The sequence below is a fragment of the Haplochromis burtoni genome, unplaced genomic scaffold (assembly GCF_018398535.1).
Source record: "Haplochromis burtoni strain Fernald_Lab_line unplaced genomic scaffold, NCSU_Asbu1 Contig_78, whole genome shotgun sequence".
Lineage (NCBI taxonomy): Eukaryota > Metazoa > Chordata > Actinopteri > Cichliformes > Cichlidae > Haplochromis > Haplochromis burtoni.
The window spans coordinates 822,444-848,715 of NW_024582439.1; the positions used below are offsets into that span (position 1 = coordinate 822,444).

Here is a 26,272-nt window from a genome sequence, read left to right on the forward strand (position 1 = left end):
CCCAAGTAAACTGTCACCCCAACCTGTTGCTGCCCCCATTTTCACCCTCACAGCGGCTAATTGCCCTTATGAGATGCCTTTCCACTCAAAAATATCTAGCAATGAGCTTTACTCCTTACCAGACAACCCAGTGTCCCCCACCACCTCCAAATCATATATTTGTGGTTTTTCCATCTTTTGAATTACAAGTAAGTGCCTGTTAAAAGCACAATTCACGTATAATGTTTGTTCAGTTAATTAATAACTCATACATACATATACTATACATTTTTTCACAACACAGGCTCATTGATTTCACTATGAATGAACCATGGGTGCTTATAAGGACTGTAAATCTCATCTCATCAGCCATGTGACATTTTGTGAATGTTTACTTTTTAATGCAAACAGCTGAATGTTTATCAGAGCTGTCATGTTTGGGGTCACTTCCTGCTACTCATCTTTATGTAAATTAATACAACGCTGTCACAAAACAAACAGCATGTTTTCTTCTGATATAATTTGCTGCATTTTAAGAGAAATAAGCTGAAAGCAGAACTACGTGACTGTTAAAATGATTCCTACCTGGAGCTGCTGCAGCCGGCGGGGTCGGCTGTGTGCTTTGACCAGCGGGAGCTGTAGCCACCGGAGCGGAGCTTCCTCCTGGACATTCAACACAAAAACACAAATTCAACTGAAACAAACAGAAAACAAGTTTGTGGAAGATCTGTGTGATCTCTATTGAGTTTCTAGAATAAAGTCCTTTTTTAAAAAAAAGACTTTTGTTATTAGTAGTTTACTGCATTTTAGATGCATAATTAATGTGACTACATACATACCCCAGTTTAGTGTGTTATAGCTTAAAGTTGAACTATGGTGCTGGTGTACATAGAGGTGTACACCCCTAGAATTCATGGTAATGTGTTATTACCCATTTGTGTAGGTATTTAGCTACACAAAGTAAAGGATGCATTTTTTGTCTGGAGTCATCCCTTTGCGGGAAAAGGAGTGACAGGAGAGTTAACCAGGAGGGGGAGACGTGAAAGAAAACAATCAGTGTTCAAAAAAGTGACATGCCAAGCACAGGTGACGGCCATGGCAGACAGTTTTCATTGTTTTGAAAAGTACATTTTAACTTTGGTTCTCCCCCTTTGGCTGGTTGAAGGACCAGAAACGGCACATGCATGAGTACTCCACAGACCGGTTGTTCCACATATTTTTGACATTGCCCCCTGGTGATGGTAAACATGTAGATGATGGCCTGTGAAGCAGTACACCGAAGAACTGACTGAAACTGAATGTCAGGTCTGAGCTTTTGTCTCAGGTTGATTATTTGTGCATACTCTGACCTCATTATTTACATTTTCTGTCATGTTTAATGTGGACATTAAACATGACAACCCCTGCAACAGCACACACACACAGAATATCAGATGAAAAAGATACTTTTTCAATCATTTGTAATGCTGACACAAAACAAAGTGTTTTTTCTGGCTGATGGAATGTTGAGAAATGTTCAGCTTTGTGTAAAACGCTGTCAGAAACTACTTAGGTAAGTACTAAACAGAAAAGTTTATTACTGCCTGTGCCAAACAAATATTCACCATACTGACATGGACAATAAAGCTTAGAGGGAGATGTAGTTTAGTCTTGGATATTACATTTTTGAATAATCTCACCAAAACATCGCAGCTGAACAAGCCCCGCCCATCTGCTGTTCAGGCCTTCTGTTTGCAACGGGCAGCCAATGAGAAGAAAGTTGGCTTAAAAGGAGAGGAGTTATAACTGAGGTTCTGCTCTAAGGCCCAGTATAAGATAAACAATGGCCTATAACAACCCTAACCCAACAGGATAGCAGATTTCTAACCAATTAAGACAACACAGACTGATTGCTTTTACTGTACTTGAACCACTGGTGCCAGTTCCTTGGTGTGTTCATCATAACAAAACTGAAATTTCACGCTAGTGTTTCTCACCCTGTCCTGGAGGTGAAGGAAGGCCACTCAGATCCACTGACTGTCCTTTTTCCAACGCCTCGATCGCTGCATCGAAACTCTGGATCAAATTTAAAAGAAAAAAAGGTCAAACATAATGATGGTCTTTGTGAGGATCTGCATTTTTGGCATGTTTCACATTCTTCAGAGAGAAACCCTGCCAACAGAGTGTGCAGCAACACAGTGTGGGGATAACAACGTGCAGTACTATGCTACTATTTGAACTCTAGATTCAAATAAATGTTTTCTAAATCTTACAGCACTGGAAATCAAATCAGACACGAGCGATGAATGTACAGAGGATAACAGAATGCTTTTTCTTTTTTTACCGTGTTTGTTAACTCTACAAGATTTGATGCATGCTCAATAATTCTGGTGAGGCAATCCCAGAAAGTTTGTATGGATGCAGTGTTTTCGGGAGAAGAAACATTTCATCAGTCATCACAGTAATCAAAGAAATTAAATGTTTCTTCCCCTGAAAACGCTGCGTACAGATAAACAGAATGAACTTTCTGAGATACTCCAGGGGTGTATCAGGAAGGAAATAAAGCTAATGTTCAGAAAAATATAATTACTGTATAATAAAATGACCAAGCATTAGTGGACATCAGTTTGTTTAAGGCTGAAAACTTTAGATGACTCAAATTTCCCACTAAAAAGAAGAACATACAGCAAAGGACACACAAAGTGAATCTAGACAGTTGTTGGTGATAAACCACAACGTTTTTGTTCTGAATTCTTAGCTGTGGATGTTACTTTTCATTCTATTTTGGTTTGTAGCATTTAAAGTAAATCAACATATTCTTGAAAATGGTGCCACCCTGCTGTAGTACAATCTTTAGGTGGCACCTGGAAGTAAAAGTTAGAGAACAGCTGTCCTGAAACACCCACCTCACCAGAAGCCATAATCACGCCCTCTAATCACCTTAATCATGGCAGCATACACGACCAAACAGTCATTATACTTCATTGGCTGTTATTTCTCAAAGGTCTATTTAAACACATCAACTGACTTTCAAAAGATTTTCAGTAAACCTGACCTCTGAGCTTTCCCTTGTCACCAAATGTACAAGGCCACCAGCATGTACATCTATGATATCTATCGATTTGAAAATCCCACATTGCCACATTTCAAGTTATGTTCACTCGAAATCATTTAATCTGATCATGCCTGATAACAAAGAAAACAGCTGGTGATACAAGTTTAAAGAGCAAAACAAAGAGGACAAGAGCAGTGTGAGGATACGCGCCTCATGAAGGCTCTGATTTCAAAAAGATATCTGGATTAATTAATCAAATTCTTCATGTTTTTTGAGGAAAAAAAACATTTATTTGAGAAGAATTTAATTCCAGTTTTGCTCCCCCATCTCAAAATGTTCCCAGATCCAAATAGACACCAAAAAGTTAATAACAGAAAAAAAAAAAAAGGAACCAATTCCTGCTTGGTAAAGGTAAGTATTAGATTTTTCTTAAAAATAATCCTGTGAGACATCATGTTGAAAACAGACACACGGTATCTATTATCAAAAATGCAGCTTTTACAACATTCCTACAGAAGAAACTTCCTCTGCTCAGAAACATTGCTGCACTTCTCATCGGAAAAAGGCTTCATTCTGTGTATACACACAGACACAAACACGCTAAACAGGAAACAGAAACGCCGTTTTGAATTACACTGTTGAAGGCCAGAAAATACACAATTTCTTACAAAGACGTGACAAATGGCTACATGTTTCTGTCTGAAATCCTTTTATCTGATTTAATATAAAAACATCACATTGAAAATGTTTTTAAACCATCTACAACAGACCTGTCAGACCACAATTCAGTCTGCTGGTTATCTGTCACTTCATTTTGAACACATCACTCATAGCTGCCGGTCTCTGACTCACCTTGCTGGTCTTGAAGTAAAGCTTAGCTTGCTCCACGTCTCCTTGCTTCTTGGCTCTCAGCGCTGCCATCTTGTACTCTTGCTGTCTCTCCAAAAGCATCTTCTTGGTGGCCTTGTTGGCTGAGGGTTCACCGGACAAATCAGATGTCAATTCCCACAGTGAAAGGCCTCATTCATCGCAATAATGAGGAGGGAGAAGACGACAGATTCGCCTCAGCTATATCAGTCATCAGCTTCCCTCCGATCCAAACTCAAATGTGTGCAAACCATGATCAAATGCATCATAGCGTGCTAAAATACAGAAAAAAATATAATCTAAACCTAAAATGTGTTGGTGGTCACTTTATATAGCCTGTTTAAGAGTTGAGAGGTCTTTACATAATACATAAATAATAAAAATATAATAATAAATTTTGATGAAGATGGGGTTTTTTCATCGATTGGAAGATTAAAAACATCTACTTGTCACTGTTCTCTGGTCAGTTTAATCTGGCTTGTTTTGATAATCAGCGTCAAGCGTAACAGATATTCTAACACAGACAGATTGCTTTTACTGTGCAGCTCAATTATGCCTATAGCTGTAGTCTCCATGCCAATTCTGAGCAAAGAAAAACACGGTCTAATGTGCAACTCAAGAGAAACTGACCATCTGATTGTGAAACGTCAGCAGCTTCCTCATCGGTTTGCTCCTGAGGAGATGGGAGGCTGCTCAGAGTGGATAGGGCAGCAGAAGACGATTGCTCCTCCTCGCTGCTGGGTGTGATGACATCGGGCGCGGCAGGTGACTGTGGTGATGTGGCCTCCGACTCCCGTGACTGAGAGGGCTGAGGTGGCGATGGTACAGGGGGAGCAGGCCTCGCAGGCACAGCTGGTCGCGGGGCAGCGCTCGGGGCTCCGGTGGCAACAGGCGGAGGGATCTCTGCCTCATTTACAGGCCTTCCTTTTTTCACAGCACCCAACATTGACTCCAACGTCTGTGAGAGAAACCATAAATTCATAAAGTCAACAAAGACGCCATCATGTGTAATAAAAAGGCTTCATCGCAGAAATCTAATCACTTAAGACTCACAAGTGTAAACAATGACCAAGAGGTTTTATGGGCGGGAGTAAGAAAGAGATGAAAATCTTTTACATGAGGTGTTTTAAGAAATGCAAACCAAAACTGCATCTTCTGACTGTGACATAACGAACAACTTGGTGTAAATTCATGCCCTCTGCATGTCGTACCTTCAGACCACGATCATATCTCCTGGCTTTTGAGGACTCCCCTGCTGTCTTGGCGTTCTGCAGGGCTGTCTTGTACATTGCCAACCTCTCCTCCAGGGTGTGTTGGAGGCTGCCGGGGGCTGCCGCAGAGACTTTTACTTCCTCCTACGAGTGTGAGACCAAAACAACCTAAGAAGCAGCTGGAAACATCTGGTTAAAGGAAGAAATGACTCACCGTGCAAAACATGTTGACATAAACAACATATTTTTCAGTTTCTGTCCATCTACATCTTAACCTTAATCATATACTTAAAATTCGAGGCACTTTAAGCATCCAAAGTTTTTAAAAGACACTAAAATGCAGATGTGAGGAAATACATCACCAGGAATGAAGTCAGACTTACTAGAAGGAATGAAAATAATTTACCTCAACTGCATCTAGTCAACAGAAGCTGATCACGTGCCAGTTGAACAACTGTTGTTTGTGTAAAAGTTTAAAAGATCTTTGATTTCATATTTTTAAAAAAAATAGGCGGCAAGTTTTATAAAACCTCAACAGGTAGGACGTTTCCTTTGCCTTTCTTTTCAGTTACTGGCAACAGGCAAAAAAATCTCCCATTTGACAAACATGTTGATGGTGTCAGTTTCAAGTTTGGCAGAAGCAGCGTGTATTGTACCTGTGCCGCTGGGGACTCTGGTGTTTCACCCTTAGAAGATTCAGCAGGGGCAGAGGATGTGGAGGAAACATCCTCAGCTTCCTCCTCACCCACCACTTCCTGTAGCTCTGCCTGATAGAGGGGGGAGAAAAAAAAATGCAACCGATCAACAGTAAGCTTTCTCTGTGCACACACAGAGCTGGATTTCAGAAGCAGCGAGTGGGAGTCACGCTTCCCATCTGTTTGATAAATGGAAATACTGCGAAGCAGAAAGTGCAGAACATAAAAAAAAACAAACCAACTGTAATTTACAGCTTAAGAACACCATGATTACTGTGTGAGCTATAAAACTGACGGGCACAGAGAGGCCAGAGTGAATTTATTTATTGGTTTTTATTGGTTTTAGTTCATGGAGTCAGTTGATAGTGACTGTGAGTTAATATGAGTAAAATGCTGTTCTGTTCCAGTTTTTCAGGGTTAACAAGATGAGCAGTGACTTAGAAAAAGCACACATTTGCCAAAGGAACGTCATCTTTTTGGCTACAGATCACTTTCTGACTACTATACACTCAACGGACACTTCATTAAGTACACCTAGTTCCAGGTTGACCCTCTTTTGTCTGAAGAAATGCTTTAATTCTTAGTTACTTAGATTCAACAAAGTGCTGGAAACATTCCTCAGAAATTCTCAGCCCATACTGAGATGACAGCATGGAACAGTTACTGTAGATATGCAGGAAGCACATCCATATGAATCTCCCTTTCCGCCACAACCCAAAGGCGGTCTATTGGATGGGATCCGCTGACTGTGGAGGCAATTTGAGAACAGTGAACTTGCTGTCATACTCAGGAAACCAGTTTGAGCTCATTTGAGTTTTTGTGATAGGAGATAATATCCTGCTGGAAGCAGCCATCAGAAGCTACACTGTGGTCATAAAGATGGTCAGAAATTACCAGCAACAACATTTAGGTAGGCTGTGGCATTCAAGCAGTGCACCATGGACACTAAGGACCCCAAAGTGAACTGCCACTCGCTGGAGAGTTTCTCTTTTTCAAACCATTCTCTGTAAAGCCCAGAGATGGTTGCATGAGGAAAATCCCAATAGAGCAGTTTCTAAAGTCACTTAAATCACCTTTCTTCTTCACTCTGATGCTCATGCTTGAATTTCAGCAAGTTTTGCTGACCATGTCAACATGCCTAAATGCACTGAGTTGAGGCATGTGATTGGCTGATTAAATATTTGTATTAAAGAGCGGTGGAACAGGTTTAGCCGCGAAAGTGGCCAGTTGGTGTAATTGTGCATTTGTTAAAACACAGCTACAAGGAACTGGAAACCATGACTCCTAAGGAATCTAACACGAAGCACGATTATTGGGTTAGTGAGCCACATCATTCTAAAAGGATAGAATAAAGTGACCTAAAACTTAAACCAGACTGGTCAATGTATTTGTAGACTTTTGATCACCAACAATATCCAAGCTCGCTTTGATTAGGCCGGAAAGTCATTTCCACGTCTCTGCCATGTATGGGACTTTATCACTGCACTCAGTAGCCTTTCATCTTTAAATCTATGCAGTTTACAGTTTTAAAGCTCTGGTGTGCACTGAAAACATACCAAGTTATAAAATAAACACATCAGCCTAGATTTCTGATTGCTTGCTGGCCTTGCCTAAAGTTTGGGAATGGATCAAACAGAGCAGGTTATTTAAACACTAACCAACAGGTCTTCATCGTCTTCGACATTGTCGTCATCATCATCATCCAGGTCCTTCATACACTCGTCTGCCATTCTTGCGATATCTTCCATGGGTAGGGGACCTACAACACAATCAAGGTGTCATGAATTCACATTATAAGCAGAACAAATGAAGCAATGCAGTGTGGATGAAATCTTCTAAAACAAAGAATTCACAAAGAGTGATTGTCCGGGGAATAATTATCACACATTCACTAGACTCAGCCAACAGTCAAAGTCTCCAAATGAAAGAGAGCATTCTCACAAAAAAGTTTTATAAACCTAAAACTTGAAGATCATCTTTTCTCTGTCAGTGCGCCCCAGGGCGGCTGTGGCTACAATGTAGCTTGCCATCACCAGTGTGTGATTGTGTGTGTGAATGGGTGGATGACAGGTTGTGTAAAGCGCTTTGGGGTCCTTAGGGACTAGAAAAGTGCCATACAAATACAGGCCATTTACCATTTATGAGGTACTATTCAGTTGTTAAAGTTAAATCGAGTCCACACTCTTGACTTAAACCTCTAAAATACACTTAGAAGTGAAAGACTCGTCGTGTTTGGGGAGAGCACAGCAAAGATTGTTGAAACTGTTTCAGTGGTTTCGCTGATATTTTTACATTTAGCTGTGATAGGCTAAATGATTCACTGTTGTACATAAACAATCCTCTCCCACTGGTATAGTCTGTTTCTTTCTACCACTATCTTCAAGTGGGAATACACTCTCTGGTGTGTTGTTGTTTTTTTGCACTTTATGGACTGTGAAGTACAGCTGCTTAATTCCAGTATACTCCTAATTATTTAATAAAATCAGGAGTGACACAATTACTCACAGACTTTGAGAAAAAAAAAACTGGTTGATTCATTAAACTTTAGAAAAAAACATATTTTATTTTATTTCTTTTACCATTAATTATATTTAGATGAACTAAACCTGCTGCAGTCTGGTAAGGAGGTGAAGTCAGACACTTATGGAGGAAAGGGATGTACTAATTGTTGGAAATAAAAATGTGGCACAATAATTGTTATATCTCAAGTATCTGGTTTTAATAATTGTCGGAAGTCAAAACTCAAACTTAAATTAAAATTCTACTTCTAGCACATCCCAACTATGGACAGTACTTGTGTTGTCTTAACGAGGTCTAAGTCAAATTATTTATATACACATTTGTGGTGGCTAAGGTGGCAACCTCCAGAACTAAAAAATGATGCTGAAGTGCTACAAACTGCAGTTTCTGGAGGCATGTAAATCCCCAGATTTCTACTTAAAATGTTCACATTTACTGCATTAAAAAGTTTGCTTACAGCCTGGTACAAAAAAAAACAGTCTTGGCTTCTATGAATAGTTACTAGTAGCTTTTTTTGGCCTACATTCATCTTTACACTATCTATGGGGTTGACCATATTCAGGACAACTCGGGACATCGACTCAGGAGATCTAAACCCCGACTTTAGAAGCTTTGAGTTTTTGTTGCAAAAAGAGAGCTAACTTACACGCTGAGTGAGCTTCCAGACTAACAAAGTCTGTGCACCTAACATGCTCACTGACAGTTTTTCCTCAACAAACTCTGATTTTATCTCTGGGTACTGCGTTCCTGCTATACCTTTATTCTTTATTCATTCATTAAAAGTCCCGTCAGGGGTAAAAGATCAAATATGAACAAGAAATATGAAAAAAAAAACACACGTATCAACAAATTACCCGGTGACAGTGTGTGTGACAGTGGGCAAGAGAGGGAACTTTTACTATATCTTTCTTCCCTGATTCTGTCTAACAAGCCACAAAAATGAATTCACTTTGCAATGCCTCCATATGACAACACACTGCTGGTCCAAGCAAAGAAATCTCCGATCATACTTTTGGTACCTAATGGTCTTCCTGCATAGCAAATCTGCACAAATAATCAAATTATATTAGCAATAACAATGTCCGCTTCCGCTCAAAACCCAATTACTTACAGGTACACTTCCTGCTGGGCTGCAGCATGCTTTCAGGTAATTTATTTTTAACATTTGGGATGGCTGTGGCACTGGAGTTAGATTTAACTAATTGGTAGATTGGTGGCTATCCTTTGGAAAGACACTGAACATCCATCAGAGTGTGACTGGATGAATGAGGGTTGTAGTAAGAAAACATTACAGAGTACAAAGGAATCCACTGTTAAAATCAGTTCACTAAATATACAAAATTACAAAGGCTGTGAGTGATCTCAATACTGACCACAATAACAGCTATAATTAAGCAGCTCTACCAACCAACAAACCCTCTGCTTCCTGTTTACACTGACACATAAAGTGTAGTTGCATGATCTTGCGAATCATGTCTAAAGGCAAATTAGTAAATTCGGAGGTTATGTTCGAAACTGCTAAAACACACACCTGGATGGTGACTGCATTTGTGTGGATGTAGCCTGAGACTGTGAGTGCAGCGCTTAAATGACAGCAAATGTTAGCTGTACCTACCACATGTGTAGAAGGGTGTGTGTGGAGGTGGGGTTTTCAGAACTTTAAGTTATAACTACTGCACTTACTTTTCCCCTTCTGCCTGGCTTTTCCTCCTGCAGCAGCCTTTTTTCCAGTAATAGCAGCAAGTTCCGCCTCCAAATCCGGGTCGTCCAGGTTTCCGTCCATGCCCATCATCATCTCCTCGGGGTTCAGGTCTACAAACAGACCCATCTAAAAGCAGGAAGTAAGGGGATAAACGTCTCCACGCTGACATATTTCTGAAGAGAAAACCTCCTGTTTGCAACCTTATGTTTACTGGAGTTGTTACCTGCTTGGCAGCAGCGGCGCCCTGGCCTTTGGGCTGCGGTGCTCTCTTCTTCTTACCAAACATGTTTGTTTTGGTTTCTTGTTGTAGAAATATCCCCTCGGAGACACCCCGGTGGTCCAAACCTCACCTACACGAACACACGTACACTTTAAGAAAATATGTCGGTGTTCTAATCAATGTCGGTTGCAGTAGTTGTTGAAATCATGTGAGCGGTTGTCAGGTGGCTCCCGAACAGGCTGCGAAAACGAGCTGCCAAACAACGGTGACGTTAGCCCAGCTAGCTGCTAGCCAACCATGTCTGTCGGCTCTTAAGTCTAAAAGTTAATTTATAAACAAGATGGAAACTACTTCTGTATCTGCCCGCGAGGGCTTCAGAGAGATTATCATACCGCGAAAAGACCGTTTACATTTACCTGTTCGTTCACAACTTCATCAGGTAGTTTTCAGAGGAACAGTTTCATTTCTATGCTTTGACATGATAATGGATTTCTTTGAACGCGCATGCGCTAAGCCTGGGAGCACCCTAGCGCTGCTCGAAAGTTGAATCCCTGAGTCATGTCTGCCAGGCAACGAGGGTGTCCCCACTGACTAAAGAAGCAAAAATACAAGCCACGTTTATTGAGTAAGTCAGGTTTTCCTGCGTGTAAAACATTTGGTAACGAGGTTTTTCATAAATGTATTGGCTTACTTCTCTAAGTAGTAACGCAAACATAAATACACTAACTTCAAACAAACATAATACACGATAGTGATGCAGATCCTTAAAAATGCTTTTCTCCAGAAAACAGATAAAAGAGAAAACACAGAGAACAAAATGTTCAAATTCAACAAATATTTCAAGTGACATACTGTCAGAAACGGTCAGATCTAAATCTGTCAAACAATTCAAAGACGGTTCAGAGATTTTTACAGATGCTTTTATTTGGTTCATAGTACACATCTTTCTCTTTGCAGTGAAACTTTGAAATAGTCTGTTTATCTACTGCTCAATATTTATTTTATTTTTTCCCCAGGACAGTAGATCATTCTTTTTTTACGTTTTATTTATTTCCCAAAAGCCACTTCTCAAACTGTTTTGATCTTTCTACACTGCCAAATAACAATCTTCTGTATTTAGTTTCAGTCTCTTTTAAAGACTTACTGTTTTTGGGCTAAAACATTCTTATATACATAAAGACAGCCTTTAAAAAAAGACTTTAAAAAAGACTACTTATTCAAAGATGTGGCTTGGTTTTTATACTTCTCAGGCTCAAATAACAGCAAGTAGCCGTGAAAATGGTCAAATCCACATGTTTATCACACATGTTTGTATGTATTCATACTTTGTTTTTTGTTTTTAAATTTCTTAAAATGGAGATCTAGTTTCTGAAAAATTACCACTTTCATTTACACGCTGTACTAAGACTTAAAATATTAGGGCTATTTTTTCCTAACACAGAATACAAATACAAACATTTTGTTAACAAAACACTTTTTATTTTGTCTGTAACAGTTCATATGACAAAAATGTGTTCAATAACCGGTATATACTTCTCATGTTTAGTGCAAAGAGAACTTGATCCAGGTTTATGTTAGGGTTATACTGGGTTATACTGAACTGAAATAAGGTTTCGATTTAAACAAAAACATTTGCAAACTCTCGGCTGGTGTAAAGTTACAGATCCCTGTTGTTGCTGCTGAGCAGTTTGGGATAGGACGTGCCGATGGATTGCCCGTGCCGACAGACGACCAGCTCCAGCACGTACTCGTCCACTTTCACCACCACAGACGTCATCTTCTCAGTCGACATGAGGAAGATGATGGTGAAGAGAGCGACCTCAAACTCTGGACTGACACCAATGAAGGAGCCACCGACAGGCTTCACCAAGCCTTTCCAACTGAACTGCAGGTTCAGGACGTGGTCGTCCTCATCAGGCTTTAAAAACAGTAAATGCAATTCAGCGACATGTGCGGCTATTTACTTTTCAATCAGTGCTTTTACAGTAACGAGCTGCTGTATCAGTTTCTTACTGTGTCTTTGTTATCTCTTGCTTTGTAGCCTTTATAGTCCACATGGTCGTGCTTTTCCTGAAGGTAGAACTGCACCCAGTTGTGAAGACCCATGATCTCCTTTCCATATTTGGCTTCTCCCACAAACACATGTTCAAATCCACAGGAATCCTCACTGTAATGAAAATAAAACCAACCAGCACACCCAGAGATACTTAAGTTCAGTCTCTCAGTGCTGTATGACCTCATTCATATCAAGACGCCTTATCTACAATGTTAACATTGCGGGGCAGACAGAAGGATAACAGCACAGATGGCAGCAGAGCCGGTGACTCACTTTTAACCCTCAAGTAACCAAGCCTCATTAACGACTAATTTATGAATGACTCCATTATATTTTATACAGGAAAACCTTTCTAATGGCTGTGTGTGATTATCATACCTATGCTGTTTTATTGTAATTAAAAAGATAAGTTAAAAAGCACAAACTGTAGGAAGAGACAAACTGTCACATCTTATAAAACAAATTTTCTTTGTTTCAGTGTAACTAGAAAAATAATACATTTTAAATATTAAACTAAACAAAGATTATAACCTCTGCACATTTGTACTCAACACTTCTCCTCCTAGTCACCTGTCATTGATCCAGGTGTTCAGAACTTTCAAAATTAAAAATTCAAGTAAAAAATTAAAGAGTGAGTTATGTATTACAGTGTGTTAACATCATTTTAACACCCAAATGTAGATAATCTAGTGACTCTGATCAAGAAATTAGAATTAAGTTATCACACTCTGTTGTTCATCCTGTGCAATTGTGAAAATGAGATGAAAAAAAATAAAGATGACAATAATAACAAAGGCTATAATGTTACTGTATAATGTTAAATATCAGTCTTTTCATTGTGCTTGCTACATTGGGGCTAATTTCTGGAAGCATTTTTTATTTATGATTAAAAGTGTCACAAAAACAGATGTAAGTATTTGGCTGGAGTTACAAGGTTAACCTCAGGAAGATTTAAATACATGTAGTTTATTGTCAGCCTTTTCAGACAAAAGCAGCTGTTAATTAACACAGAAAAAAACAAAAAATAAACCCAAAACACATTCAGGGAACACTGTGTTTTATTTTTAGATTCTTCACTGATTCTTGAGTTGTAAATTCATCTGCTCGTTCTGCTCCAGACCTGGATCTCATTTAAGTTTGCCTTTAACCAATCATTCAAACCGGTCCCTTCCTTCTCTTTTAAACATTGCAGCAGCGCCCCCTGTTGTTACAGTTACTCACCCTCCGCTCCTGTCCCTGTGGTACAGGCGGAACCAGATGTCATACAGCTGTCTCTTGAACTGCCCAAGGTCTGATGGTGACTTCCCCTTCTTGACCAGATACTGGTGAGCACACTAAGAAATAAAAACACAGTAACATACTTTGAAATTTCAGACATCCGAGTAAAAGATGTGACCTATCAATAGTATCGGAATAAACCATCGCTACATTAGAAAATTAATTCTTAGCCTTGGAAAAAAAAAAAAAAAGAGCAAAAAAACAAAACAAAAAACAGATCAATGCCTGGAATGAAAATTCGAGCCAGCATAGATCAAAAGATCAAAAGTGCCTGGAAAATAAAAATACCCCCTCCCCCCCTCCCCCCAACGCAAACTTAAACACAACACTGAAGTTAAAGTAATGAGTCACAGGAAAATCTAATCTTACTATAATAAACTAATCTCTATTTGAACTCCTACACAATCTGGAGATGATAAACTAAACTTGACACACAGGTTCATCTTTGGCCCCAGAAGGTTCTTATCTATATCAGATATTCTAATGTCATTGTGTTGCCTGGCAACCACCGACCGACAGACTAAAATGACTCATCTATTATGTACCTATATAACATCTTATGAAATCATAGTATGGCATCATTTTTGTTTCATTACACAGTATCTGTTTTTTTATATACTCAGTGTTACATTACATCATTTGGGACATTAATTTATGAAGTCAAATTTCCTGTATTTAGAGACTACATTTAAAGTTTACTCTTGGATACATAACTTTATAAATGGTATCAAAAAAGTGGCATTTCAATCCATGTGAATTAGTTAAGCCTACAAAAAAAAAAAACAGTTCATGCATTCTTGTCAGCTGTATATTATTGACATGCACTTAAGGCATGTAAACTACAATGAAAATTATAAATCTTTTTTTTAATAAATGTGTGTCAAGCGAACAAAATTTTGCAGTTATAGTTAACAATTGTACAGTTTTCATTATACACTTAAAGTGTACTAACAGTGTCTGGCTGATGAGTGCAGAAGTTCATTTATTTTTAGATAATTGTTCGTTGATGTGGTCCCTTGACTGTAAATTCATTATTCTGTATATAAGCATAAAACGACTTCCATATTGGTCTGCTGTTTATTTGTTTTTAACATCTACCACACCTCTTTTTTACTTTTCTCTAACCAATCAGTAAACAACAGCTTAAATTATTTCTGAGCTCATGCCCTCCTATGAATCCGCTGTACCTTCATGACATCTGTCTCCACGATGGCATCGATAAAGAGCTTGTTCTCTTTGAGCTCTTCTGAGGTGACCGTCTCTGACACACCTGTAGACATCTCATAGTTGTCCAGCAAGCTGATGAAATCTGAATAAAAAGGCGTAACCTCATTAAACTGTTTAATCGCTGTTGTTCCAAATAAACATAATAAAGAAAACCTTTATAGGCCTGACTCATACTCACATTCATATGTCTTAATACTCTTCAGTTTGTCTTCATTCACATATGTGAAGAGTGGAGCTTTGGCCTGGTCTCTGGCAACGTTACTGCCCTGAGCCACATAACCCGCCTTCCCCTAAATATAAAAACACAAACATTCAGCAACATGTTAAAACTGAACAAACAAATATGAGGATTCATAAATAATTGACATGTAAGCAGCTCATAAAAGCATCACCCAGTTTCAATGCTAAATACACTTAAGCAGCTGCTTGATGACGCCAACTTCACTAAACACACACACACAGCAACCTATAACTGAAAACACACACAATGGGCAAAAACAAACAAATGGCCGACTGTACCCTCATACACACAATAATAACATGGACTGAACCACCACTCCACACCATTAGCACTTTATATAACCACTGTAGAAATTAGCCACACTGATCTAAACTGCACGGCTGTAAATGCTGTATAGACATGCATTCTGTACAATACAATAATTATAGTTCTACAACTGTTTACAACTGTATATAACTTGTATAGTTCACATTTCATATTTCTGTATAGTTTTCATATTTATATCCTGTTCATAGCTTGTACACTCACTACAGCCTGTACATACTTATAGTTATAGCATATTCATAACATACCTTCATACCTTGTACATTGTAACATACCCATAATAGACACATATTTTTCACCCTCATTCCTATAATAGACCCATTTTTATATAATATATCTATATTATTGCTAAAGCACTTTCTGGATGGATGCAAGCTGCATTTTGTTGCCTTGTACTTGTGACATGTGCAATGACAATAAAGTTGAATTCTATTCTATTTTATTCAACCACTTGAAACACTGAAGGAAAAGAATTAAGATAAAATTTACCAGTGGGCTGTGAGGCAACAGTGCTAAACACCATGACTCATCCTTCATTTCTTGCTTTAGCTTTTTCTGGCACTACCCAGTACATATGGGCCTAAAGTGAAGGCACAAACTAGAACAACATCTCCCCACATCTGGCACTGTGTGACGGGGAAAATGTGCAACAAATCAGAAATGAGCCGGGCTTAACTTTTAACAGCACTCGGTGTGATGGTGCACTCAAACCAACCATTGCAAAGTTAATCTTACTAGTTATCTCCAAAAGTTTATTTCCGTTCATGTGGATGTAGCGTTTTCAGCGGGAGAAAGTGCTGAGACTGAAGAAGTCACTTGGATGAGTGACGAAACGTTTCTCCCGCTGACAACCCTATGTCCACACAAACAGAAATAAACTTTTGGAGATTCACTTACCTGGATGATTGAGCATGCATCAAGACGTCTTGCTAGTTATTATGTTATGACTAAGTGTTATGTGTTGTGACTCCAGTAATCTGCACTGACAGCTAACTGATGGAATAGGAATCCTGTGTGGGCATGATGGTTTGACTGGACTTAACAATGACAGCATGTTCATCATTGTGTGAATTCTATCTGCTGTCTTTAGTGTTTTGTAGCATAATTTCATTGGGGATTATTAAAGTATTCTGATTGTGATTCTAATTATGATTTAGCTTTAAAATGTCTAAAATTAAATTAGCTTTGTCACAGAACTCCAAACATTCTGATTTATTTACTGCAAAATGTTTCAATCTGTTCAGTTTCATTATAAAACAGATTAAAAAACAAAACTTTTTTGTCAAATAACATTCAGAAGTACTCGTCACTGAGCAACAACGCTCACAGAACGTCACCACTGTAAATGTTTGAATATACATTAAAACACCTACACTCCAGAACCCCCATCAGGCTTCCAGTCCACACAAAGGTTTGCATTTATTGCATGCATCAGTGACTGCCTGCTTTGCATTGCAGAAAAGCTGCGATGCACTTTTAGCACTGACCTGGAGGGAAATCCTGTAATCGGTCCCAGGTCTCAGGCGGTTTTTATCCAGGTGCCAGAGCTGGTTGAGTACCTTGGTGAGGTCCTGATCGGCCTTTTGACTGTTAAATAAAAATTAATAAATTTTAAAAAACACAGGCAGACAAACATGGTGAATTATTAAGCAGGCCTAAAAACTGCAGTGTATGTGTGAATGGAAACATGGACATGGAAAAGGAAGAGACGCAGAGGGTTGACGTGACAGAGAGGACGCTAGGTACAGGTTGCGAGGCAGATGACCTGTTTTGCCGACCCCTTAAAGAAGAAGACAACGAAGAAGACAAAGAAAAGAAGAAGAAAGAAATGACTAACCGGGGTGTAATGTTCACATGTTTTTGCTATTTCTTCTGTCCTCAAGTAGAGTTTTACAGACAGACACACTAAAATAACTTCTCTCAGCATATACTTGCTCCCACTATTCAGATTAAAAGAGAAGTGACTTCTCACGCTGTCTATGCACTGAGAGGAACTGGAGTGAATGGCCAGTCTGTTTACTTTGTTGTTTTTCATAGCTACCATGCAGTTTGGGATAGTCCTCCTTTTTGTTTCAAACTACTGGTGATGAAATCTGCCGTGACAATTTTGTTTTCCCCACTCATGTGACTAATTCTTTCTGCGGAAAGCAGTTAACAGGAAGTTAACTGCTCTTCTTAGAATGAATTAGTAAGGTATACAAAACGAAAACGGCGTTTCCAAAACAAACATACATTACTCCTGTGCCTCAGTCGAAAGCAGCTTGTACATCTGTTTCAGGATGTGTGTCGTATTTTCTTTTTTTTTTAATTCTCAGTTACTTAGGTTTAAAACATAAGGCGCCTGTGATACAGTTAAGGACCTATTTATCTAAATCATAAAAACAGTTTCCCACATAGTAACAGCAGTGCTTAGCTGTGTAAATGACTCACATATCTATACAGCCATGCACAATGACTCTCCATTAAAACCCAGGTTGTCCGACACAGGTGATCTAAATAATGTTTTAATTAAGTGAAGACTCTTGACTTCAACACAAGCAGCAGCTGAAGGCTTTGTGTTGTCTCCTATCACATGTTATGCTGTAAGTCTTCTCCTTTGTTAGATAGCACAATGGCGCCAGATGAAAGCTAAAAAGCCAGCGGGGAAAACTTCAGCTTCAGCTCTAAATAATGACCCCACCTCCATCATTAAGTTACAGCTGCATGGATCAGTGAATGTGGGAGGGCTGTAATGTGAAACCTACAGATACCACTAAAACTATAACATCTCTGCTTTAGTTTTCTTCAATTACATCAATAAATGCTAAAACAATTGCACTGAGGCGGACTAACAACCACACCCTATGTCTGACACGTTACAATACGTTGAGCGAGAAGCAGATGACAGGATGGAGCACATACTGAGGCAGAAGGTCCTCTGTGTTTAGCCTGAGTACAGGAGGGAGCGACTACAGTTTTATTACAGCAGAGGAGGCTCTCCATGAAGTTCTCCATGTCCTGTTTGTTGTATAATTCAACCCACTAATCATTCCCAGACCCCGCTGCAGGCTCCTCTTACGCACATGACGTCCACGCAGCAGATGCACAGAGCGCAGTCTGCATTGAGGAACAGCTGTCAGGGAAACAAACCCGGACTTTATCGTGACAAAACTATCGAGGAGAACCATCAAAGGTGTGACGTTACACTGTAACTACATGTTTACATCAAACATGTCTTCGTTAGACGGAAACAAACGCGTTGAAACGGCCGAAAAGTGGCTGAAAACGACAACACGCAAATTTAAATTTCTCTGAAAGTTGAGAAGACGCCAAGTCATCCTTCTGCGCGTGCGTTTTTTTAATCCCAAACTCACCTTCTCGACATGATTTTGTTGAGAGGAAAAACTCACTGAGACTTTTCTTATGCTCTCTGAAACAAACTGCCGGAATCCGCAGACGGTTAACTCAGCCGTCAATCATGACGTCACCAAGGGAGCCAGCCAATTACAAGACAGCAGAGTAAACGCTGCTATCCACCCCCTCCCCTCGCTCGTCAGACGTGGGATAAATTACAGTAATTTTGTTCTCTATCCCCATAAACTCAACTCAAACTTTTCATTGTCAAAGTAAACTCGTTATGGATGTCAATCCAGCAGTTCCGTGTGAGAAAAGGTGTAATCCTCTGAAACAGGAAAAATAAGTAACATGTGATAAAGGTGGAGGTTTTAAGGTCATAACAATACTTTTTAGCCTCACTTGGAATTCACACGCACTTGCAATCCCTTTTAAAGGTAAATGTTTTCACAATCAAATGCATTCAATTTATTATTATAATCATCAACTACTATTATCAGTAAGTGTGAGCTCAAATATCAAGGTAGAAGTTTGGGGAGTTTTATGATCATGTCGGCTTAATTTGGAGGCAAAGGCATTTGGGCAGCTTGCAGTCACTAAGTCGACCGAGAACCCCTCTGTATACCAAAATATTCTAGAGTCATATGTGAGGCATAACTGCCTGACAACTAAAACCTGGGTGAAATCGTGTCAATGAACAGCACGAGCGAATGACAGAAAAAGAAAAGAATGAAATGAAAAGACCCAGCCAAAGTCCAGATCTCATCCTGATTAAAATGGTGCTGTGCACAAATAAATGCTGGCAAACCTCAATGAACTGAAGCAACACTGTAAAGAGGAGTGGGGCAAAATCCTGCCACGATAATGTGAGAAACTGGTAAAGTCCTACAGAAAACACGAGTACTTCAACTTATTGGTATTAAAGGTGGTTCAACAGGCTCCTTCTGTATTTTGTCTTAGTTTGTATTAAATAAATAGCAACACTGTGTACTGTTTTATATGTTGCTGTTCAGCTGAGCTTCTACTGGTAGCAAGGAACAAATGATTTTTTTTATTATGTCCTGATACATAAAACCTTATTTCTTTTTTTTTTTCTTTTTTTACCATGACTCAAAATTACAAAATGATAGAAAATCAGGCAAAGATTAGTCTTAGTTTCTCCTGTGGTCCCTTGGAATAATTAAATTTCCCACCAGTCTTTTAGAGTCTGAAAATCAACGTAAAAAAAACATAACTGAACGATGACGACTTTTATTTTGAAAAAGTCTTAACGACAAATGGTAAGAAAGTGCGTTTGCGCATGCGCAGTCACTCCACATGTTATTTTGGGACTGAACGTGTGTTTAGCTAAAAAGAGTTACCTTTTTCGCGTGCGAGCATTCGCACCACGCTTTTTACTGTCCTTGCCTTTCTCTTGTTGGTGTTCTATTACTGTTTTAGCAGCTGTTACACAAACTGCTCGAGGAAATCTGCTCAGAAAATCGGCAAATTTTAAGGAAAGCTAATTAGCCGGCTAGCTGAGCTCACTGTAGTCCAGCAGCATGGCAGCTGTGTTGGAGCTGGTCGCTGGCAGTTATGAACAGATCACCTTCGGTTATCAAGTAAAAACTGACGAAAAGGTAAGCTGGAGTCTCACAAAGCAACGACCTGTGTGTCACATAAAGGGTGTGAAGTTGTAATAATAACAAGCTCAAGTGTTTGTTGGTTGGATGATGAACATGATTTGTATGCAATGCAGTAATTATTTGATTATGAAGCACATTCATTGCCCAGTATATGAAAGGAGTGTAATGTAAGAAGTTTCGTGACTCACTCCTTTTTCTCTAACAGTCTGCGGATTAATTTATATGCAAATAAATTGTTTTGTTATAAAAAGTTTTCTTTAAAAATAATTGTCATGCAGGAGTGGACAGCCAAAGCAGAATTCACACATCACGCTCACACAGCTTCAGTATCCGCAGTGGCTGCCAGTGAGAGGTTTGTTGTGACGGGGAGCAAAGATGAGACCATCCAAGTGTACAACATGAAGAAAAGGATCGAGCACGGTGCTTTGCTGCATCATGACGGTGAGTTTGTAAATTGTAATTAGTCTGTTTGATTTCTTCAGTTAAACATCAAAAACACCTAATATAGAAGTGACCTGTTGAATAATTCAAAGTGCGCTGACTTGATATTTTGTTTAAACTAAGTTTATTTCAAATTATTTTCTCAGCAATTTGAATTAACTTGAGGTTTAGATTGTTTTAGTTTTTTTTGGTGGTGGAAACTCAAAGCAGTAACGTAAACGTCTGCCTGGTTTCTGCTTGTGGTGCTGACTGACTTCCTGCACAGGTACCATCACTTGCCTCGAGTTTTACGGGACGTCTCACTTACTGAGTGGAGGAGAGGACGGACTCCTGTGCGTGTGGAGCACGAAGAAGTGGGAGTGTCTGAAATCCATCAAAGCTCACAAGTAAGCGCACAGAAAGACGGCACAGACACACAGAGAGGGTTGTTTCTTTATGTTTGGTAGCGTCGTCAGTGTTGCTTTGTGCTGTGATGTCTTTCAGAGGTCATGTGACATCGCTGTCCATCCATCCGTCTGGGAAGCTTGCGCTCTCAGTTGGGACCGATAAGACACTGAGGTAAATTTCACAGCTCTCTTTAATAGTAGATGACTCAGATGATCCGTTTGCACTGATAAACAATGTTGGCCGTTGTGTCTTTGTATCCATGCAGAACCTGGAATCTCATTAATGGAAGATCAGCGTTCATCAAAAACATAAAACAGAGTAAGCTCCCCTTTAACCTTTTGGGCAGTGAGGAAATTGTTGACGCATTTATGATTCAAACCTGTGTTCTTTGCACACCTGACAGATGCACACATTGTCAGGTGGTCACCAGACGGGGACAGATACGTGGTCGTGATGAACGACAAAGTGAACATTTACGAGCTGGAGACAGCCACTGTGACGGGAACGGTCGCAAACCCCAAAAGGATCGCTTCTGTCAATTTTTTAAACGTGAGCTCGCTGACCATGACATATTATCCAAAAGCCAGATTTTGACCACAGTTCTGACACAAAGTAAATGCCACATTTTCAGAGGTAGAATCACACAGACACAACATTAAGTGTTGTTGTCAATTTTCAAGAAGTGGATCCCCTCAAGATGAGGCATTTTCATATGAAGGATAAGCATATCTATAAAAACAACCACCGCTTATCTTTCAGAACTCCATCCTGGCTGTTGCAGGAGACGATGAAACTGTGAGGTTGTGTGATGTGGAGAAAGCAAAATGGGTGTGTGATTTCAAGGCTCACGAAACCAGGTGAATTCATTTATTCATTGTTTTCCCACCAATCATGCATAGATCATACTGTCAATATTCTGATACGCGTGATGATGGGAGAAGAAGTCAGCTTATCTTTGTGTCCGTTTGTGATGTCAGAGTGAAGACGGTCGACAGTGTGAACGTGGATGATTACTCTGTGGTGGTGACTGCTTCAAATGATGGTTTCATCAAAATGTGGAAAATTCATCTTAAAGAGGTACGCTGCGTCCTGATATTAGCTTTCTGGAGAACATGCATTCTTTGTTAATGTGGAAATGGACTTGTTGTAGACTACAAGCCACTGAGACCCACACACACATTCATACGTCACCTTTATTCTGGGCTTTTGTGCACTTTTTGCCTGTTATACTGACAAATTTGGGGTTAAGTATTGAGTTAAGTATTAAGTATGCACAAGGACACTAAGAAGCTGGGTCATCCGGGTTTCTCTCCTGGAGCATTTTTTTTAGTCGACTAAAAGAGATCATAGATGCTGATTTTTCTTTTTTTAATTTATTAATTTATATATTTATTTTTGCATTAACGTTGCTGACAATATTAGTAATAAGATAAAATATCTTGATGGGTTCCTTTTAACAAGAACAAACTCAAACGTAAGTGTGTTTAAAATAAATATGGTATATTTATGATTATCCTGGTGAGCTAATACTTCTGCTGACCTACCAGGAGCTGGAACCTCCCACACTCCTTGGGGAAGTGAACACATCAGCCAGACTGACATGCCTTGCTGTGAGGAGAACTTCACCGATGCAGCAGGAGATCACTGAGGAAGAAGCACCCCAGGCAACAACATCTGAAGGTGAGGTTGTGGAAACACTTCAGCTGCTTCATGATGATGATCGGTGAGAGGCGTCCTCTGCAGGACACCCAGCTCGCCTGAATGTGCGACCTGCTCATCGGGGCATTGAGTCATTACCTCACATTCTGATCTGTTTTCTCTACTTAATATCACTTCCTACGGGCAGGGGAATGTAAACCTGAGCTAACACCCTGCTCTGTGTTTATCCGTAGAACTACTTCCCGAACTTCTAAGGACAAAGAGAGTCCGAATTGCCACAGAAGAAGTCGTCCTGGAAGACGAGAGCAAGCCCAAGAAGAAGAAGAAAAAGAACAGTGGAAAATAGAATAAAATGTTTTATTACCCATACACATGTGGATTTTTGTTCTGACGACCTGCAGTGTTCTACATCAAATGTGAACTTATCGCTGATGAAAGAAAAGCAGAACAAGATGGATGATATAATATTTCATAACATTCAAAAGACTGGCAGTTCTTGTAGAATCAAACTGAAAGTTACACGTCAAACAAAAGGAAAGCGGACTATAATAAGACCCATGTCCGTGAGTTTCCCCAGGCTGCACACAGACAACTACTCTATATAAAAGTAGACTTCATAGCACAAACACTGTGGCAAATGCAAAAAAGTGCCTGGAGTCTGAAGCTACCAATGATGTAATGTAACAAAGATTTATTATTTTTCTTCACAGCTCAGAACCTTTTTTAAAACAGCTTAGGCTGGACATCTGCCAGCATCTTGGTATGTTGTACACATTTTGTTATAGGTGAGATAAAGCACAACTGCTGAGTGTATTTTTTTTTAAATAAATACATTTTCTGTCCCCGTGAGTCATCTCTTTTCCTCCTGTAGGGGAGTCAGGAAATTAGACGTTCTTTTAATTTGAAAGCGCATGCAAAAGCCACCGGAAGTGAAAGGCTTAACTCTCCATTCGGGAAGTTTCTAAGTGACAATCAGTGGAAACGACTGTTTCAAACTTTTAGTGTCTTTTAATCGGCTGTGTTTGGCTTCACTTTACAGTTAGGAATTAAAGTAACCAGTTAAAACGACCTGTGGTCACCGTGTTAATTAAACTCGCTGTAGGTTTATCGCAGTAGAAGCTGCTGCTTTATGCTCATGGCTGTCGACTGGATTGGGTTCAGCTATGCTGCTCTGGTGTCGGCAGGAGGGGTCGTAGGTTATGTGAAAGCAGGTAGGCGAAAGCCTTTTAGAATAGACACATTTACATGACATGAACCCTGTTAAAGCGGACTTTAGACACAGATAACCACCTTTACCCTGCCACTTTATTAAGTACATCAAACGTCATTTTACACAAGAGGCATGCCGCCAATGTATCCACACATATACTTTTGTCCAGCTGACTAAACGCTTCCTGTCTGACCATCTCCAGGCTGATTACTCACATTTTTTAAAGAGAAAAACTGCCGGATTTTTTTTTAGCTCTTTACTATTATTAGTTTGCTCACAAACAAATATTTCTGTGGTGAAGTCAAAGGCATTTCAAACTTTTTCTATGGAGACGTTTTCAAATACCTAAATCTACTTAAGATAGGTCAATTAATTTTTTTAAACCAACCATTTGCTCCTATGTCCTCAGGAATACAGAATGGCAAAGGTGTAGCTGAGGGTCAACATAAAATCCTGAGAGCTTGAATTTCCTTGAAAAAAAAACATCAGCACAGCCTACAGTATCATATCTGAAGGAAACGTAATATTTTTGGTCACAGGCAGCATCCAAACACTCAGAGTGTATATTCCAGTACTTGGAAAACTGATTTTGTGAGAGAACTTAAATTTCACAAGTGTGTCACATATTGGCTAAATAAAATAGGAATGAACTATGACTCCAGGGCTACAGAAGTAATCAAGTGTGAAAAATGATGAAAAATCATATTAAATTTGGTAAATCAACACATGTATTTAACCTCTAGTGGAGCTGTTACCTTGTAGAGTTACTAAGGTTACAAGGTGTGAGTTGGGTTTCAGTCGCCTCAAGATTGGGTGTTGTCGTCACCCTGCTGGGTGGGTGGGCGACCTGGGTTTTCAAATTGATAACATAGATGCATCTATTAGGAGTCTGAGGGGTAGAACTGGCAGCCACCAGTATTTTTAGGCTTTGCATGCATTTTTGTTTTTATATCAACCTACTTGTATCTTGGATATGCATTTTTATTTAATAGCATATTTATTATTATAGTGGCTCCATAGCGTAGTGGTTTACATATCTGTCCAACAAGTAACAGATCCCAGGTTCAGTGCTGTGAGGAGAGACAAACCCCTTTGAAGTTTGTCAGGAAGGGTGTGGTAGGGAACAAAATTTCCCAAATCAAACATGTGGAATTAGTCACTGTGAACAAGGGAAGAACCGAAATTAGCTTTTTATTATTGTTTGTACCTGCCAAGGGACAACAAATGAAAATATACTAGAGGCTAAATCAGCACAAGGTGTCTTTTTTCACACAAGCTCAGTGTGTTTGTGGTTAATCCCTGATAAATAAATGTAAGCTTTGCAGATAAAATCTAGAAACTCATCGTAACACAAGCATTCAGTCTCTAAAGTAGATTTTAAAATAAAACTTTGATGGAAAAACAAAATCACCATTAAAGCCTTCATGAAGAGCGCAGTTGCTGAATTATGGCTAGCTGTGCATTTGTAGTGCAGCTCCGAGTGCACACTTAGCTGCTTTACCTTTACAAGGCATTCTGGTAAATGTAGGTCAGTGTTCAACATTAAGGGGGGTGTTTCGATGACAGCTAACAACGTCTCCTCCACAGGCAGTGTCACCTCTCTGGTCGCAGGGCTGCTGTTTGGCGTGCTGGCTGCGGTCGGCGCTTATCTGACATCTAAAAACCCCAGGAATGTGTGGCTTTCAGCCGGTGAGTGAGTTCAGGTGTTAAACAGCTTAAATGAGTTCAGTTTCCCGAACTTAGCAAATCTTTGCTCTTCCTTAAATGCAGGCACTGCAGGAACTCTCTGTGTGGTGATGGGACTGAGATTTCTCGGCTCCTGGAAGTTCATGCCAGCTGGTTTGATGACTTTATTGAGGTAAAAGCACAGTTTCTGTCAAACTGTACCCATTTCCCTGCTCACTGATAATATATTTTAATATTCTGCATCGTGTAGGCTGTTTTCAGACATTCAGTGATATACATTTGTTATGTTTTCAGTTTGCTGGTATTGATGAAGACCTTCGCCAGAATGGGAAAGACACAATCACACAAATCTTGAGCCAAAATAAGCGTTTTTAGTGAGTCTGTGAATACATAAAAGATCAAACTTACAGCATTCCTCACCATTTATTTTCTTACTGCAGTCATACTTTTGTTAAAAATGTGATCATATAGAAAGGGCTTCCTGGAGCCTGTCCTGCCTCAGATCACACAGTTGTGTTATCAATTATTTTTTCTTTATTGTATGAAAAACATTTTTAAATAAAGTTTTTGGCTGTGC

At 39.5% G+C, this 26,272-nt stretch overlaps 4 protein-coding genes across 5 annotated transcripts in view; 2 read left to right on the forward strand and 2 right to left on the reverse strand.

The window, feature by feature from the left end:
- cc2d1b (coiled-coil and C2 domain containing 1B) overlaps nucleotides 1-10,902 on the reverse strand; it is an 18,692-nt gene extending 7,790 nt beyond the window's left edge. Inside the window, exons 1-11 of one of the 2 annotated variants that reach the window (XM_005924572.3) lie at nucleotides 10,645-10,902; nucleotides 10,232-10,358; nucleotides 9,990-10,134; nucleotides 7,445-7,545; nucleotides 5,748-5,858; nucleotides 5,092-5,235; nucleotides 4,511-4,838; nucleotides 3,866-3,984; nucleotides 1,956-2,034; nucleotides 1,659-1,706; nucleotides 565-642 (exon numbers count right to left, since the gene is read on the reverse strand). In XM_005924572.3, the coding sequence (XP_005924634.1) occupies nucleotides 565-642; nucleotides 1,659-1,706; nucleotides 1,956-2,034; nucleotides 3,866-3,984; nucleotides 4,511-4,838; nucleotides 5,092-5,235; nucleotides 5,748-5,858; nucleotides 7,445-7,545; nucleotides 9,990-10,134; nucleotides 10,232-10,294 (1,216 nt within the window). In that variant the 5' untranslated portion in view covers nucleotides 10,295-10,358; nucleotides 10,645-10,902. The remainder of the gene's footprint in view (nucleotides 1-564; nucleotides 643-1,658; nucleotides 1,707-1,955; nucleotides 2,035-3,865; nucleotides 3,985-4,510; nucleotides 4,839-5,091; nucleotides 5,236-5,747; nucleotides 5,859-7,444; nucleotides 7,546-9,989; nucleotides 10,135-10,231; nucleotides 10,359-10,644) is intronic. The other variant, XM_005924573.3, reaches the window with a different exon arrangement.
- A 680-nt stretch (nucleotides 10,903-11,582) lies between these two features.
- Nucleotides 11,583-18,819, reverse strand: si:dkey-222f8.3 (Poly(U)-specific endoribonuclease-C-like). The gene is made up of 7 exons (XM_005924574.3): nucleotides 18,708-18,819; nucleotides 16,842-16,941; nucleotides 14,968-15,079; nucleotides 14,750-14,871; nucleotides 13,506-13,618; nucleotides 12,242-12,395; nucleotides 11,583-12,146 (listed from the first exon to the last, which is right to left on the reverse strand). The coding sequence occupies exons 1-7, from the start codon at nucleotides 18,716-18,718 to the stop codon at nucleotides 11,886-11,888; spliced, it is 873 nt and encodes a 290-aa protein (XP_005924636.1). The 5' UTR covers nucleotides 18,719-18,819; the 3' UTR covers nucleotides 11,583-11,885.
- Nucleotides 18,820-19,968: 1,149 nt separating this feature from the next.
- pak1ip1 (PAK1 interacting protein 1) lies at nucleotides 19,969-23,648 on the forward strand. Its single transcript, XM_005924575.1, has 10 exons — nucleotides 19,969-20,306; nucleotides 20,591-20,753; nucleotides 21,019-21,139; nucleotides 21,237-21,311; nucleotides 21,406-21,458; nucleotides 21,544-21,689; nucleotides 21,900-21,997; nucleotides 22,118-22,217; nucleotides 22,688-22,820; nucleotides 23,033-23,648. The coding sequence occupies exons 1-10, from the start codon at nucleotides 20,229-20,231 to the stop codon at nucleotides 23,143-23,145; spliced, it is 1,080 nt and encodes a 359-aa protein (XP_005924637.1). The 5' UTR covers nucleotides 19,969-20,228; the 3' UTR covers nucleotides 23,146-23,648.
- Nucleotides 23,649-23,731: 83 nt separating this feature from the next.
- tmem14cb (transmembrane protein 14Cb) lies at nucleotides 23,732-26,271 on the forward strand. Its single transcript, XM_005924576.2, has 4 exons — nucleotides 23,732-24,010; nucleotides 25,597-25,698; nucleotides 25,780-25,867; nucleotides 25,990-26,271. Exons 1-4 carry the CDS (start codon nucleotides 23,929-23,931, stop codon nucleotides 26,048-26,050), a joined length of 333 nt encoding a protein of 110 aa, XP_005924638.1. The 5' UTR covers nucleotides 23,732-23,928; the 3' UTR covers nucleotides 26,051-26,271.
- Nucleotide 26,272: the final 1 nt, after the last annotated feature.

Bases quoted from the DNA above. Each gene is read 5' to 3' on its own strand.
- tmem14cb (XM_005924576.2), top strand. From the start codon at position 23,929: ATGCTCATGGCTGTCGACTGGATTGGGTTCAGCTATGCTGCTCTGGTG. The intron at 24,011-25,596 runs GTAGGCGAAAGC...TCTCCTCCACAG, and splicing joins CGTAGGTTATGTGAAAGCAG to GCAGTGTCACCTCTCTGGTC. The intron at 25,699-25,779 runs GTGAGTGAGTTC...CCTTAAATGCAG, and splicing joins GAATGTGTGGCTTTCAGCCG to GCACTGCAGGAACTCTCTGT.
- si:dkey-222f8.3 (XM_005924574.3), bottom strand. The intron at 15,080-16,841 runs GTCAGTGCTAAA...TTTTATATTTAG, and splicing joins ATTACAGGATTTCCCTCCAG to GGGAAGGCGGGTTATGTGGC. The intron at 14,872-14,967 runs GTGAGTATGAGT...CTTTTTATTCAG, and splicing joins GAGTATTAAGACATATGAAT to ATTTCATCAGCTTGCTGGAC.
- pak1ip1 (XM_005924575.1), top strand. From the start codon at position 20,229: ATGGCAGCTGTGTTGGAGCTGGTCGCTGGCAGTTATGAACAGATCACC. The intron at 20,754-21,018 runs GTGAGTTTGTAA...CTTCCTGCACAG, and splicing joins TGCTTTGCTGCATCATGACG to GTACCATCACTTGCCTCGAG. The intron at 22,218-22,687 runs GTACGCTGCGTC...CTGACCTACCAG, and splicing joins GGAAAATTCATCTTAAAGAG to GAGCTGGAACCTCCCACACT.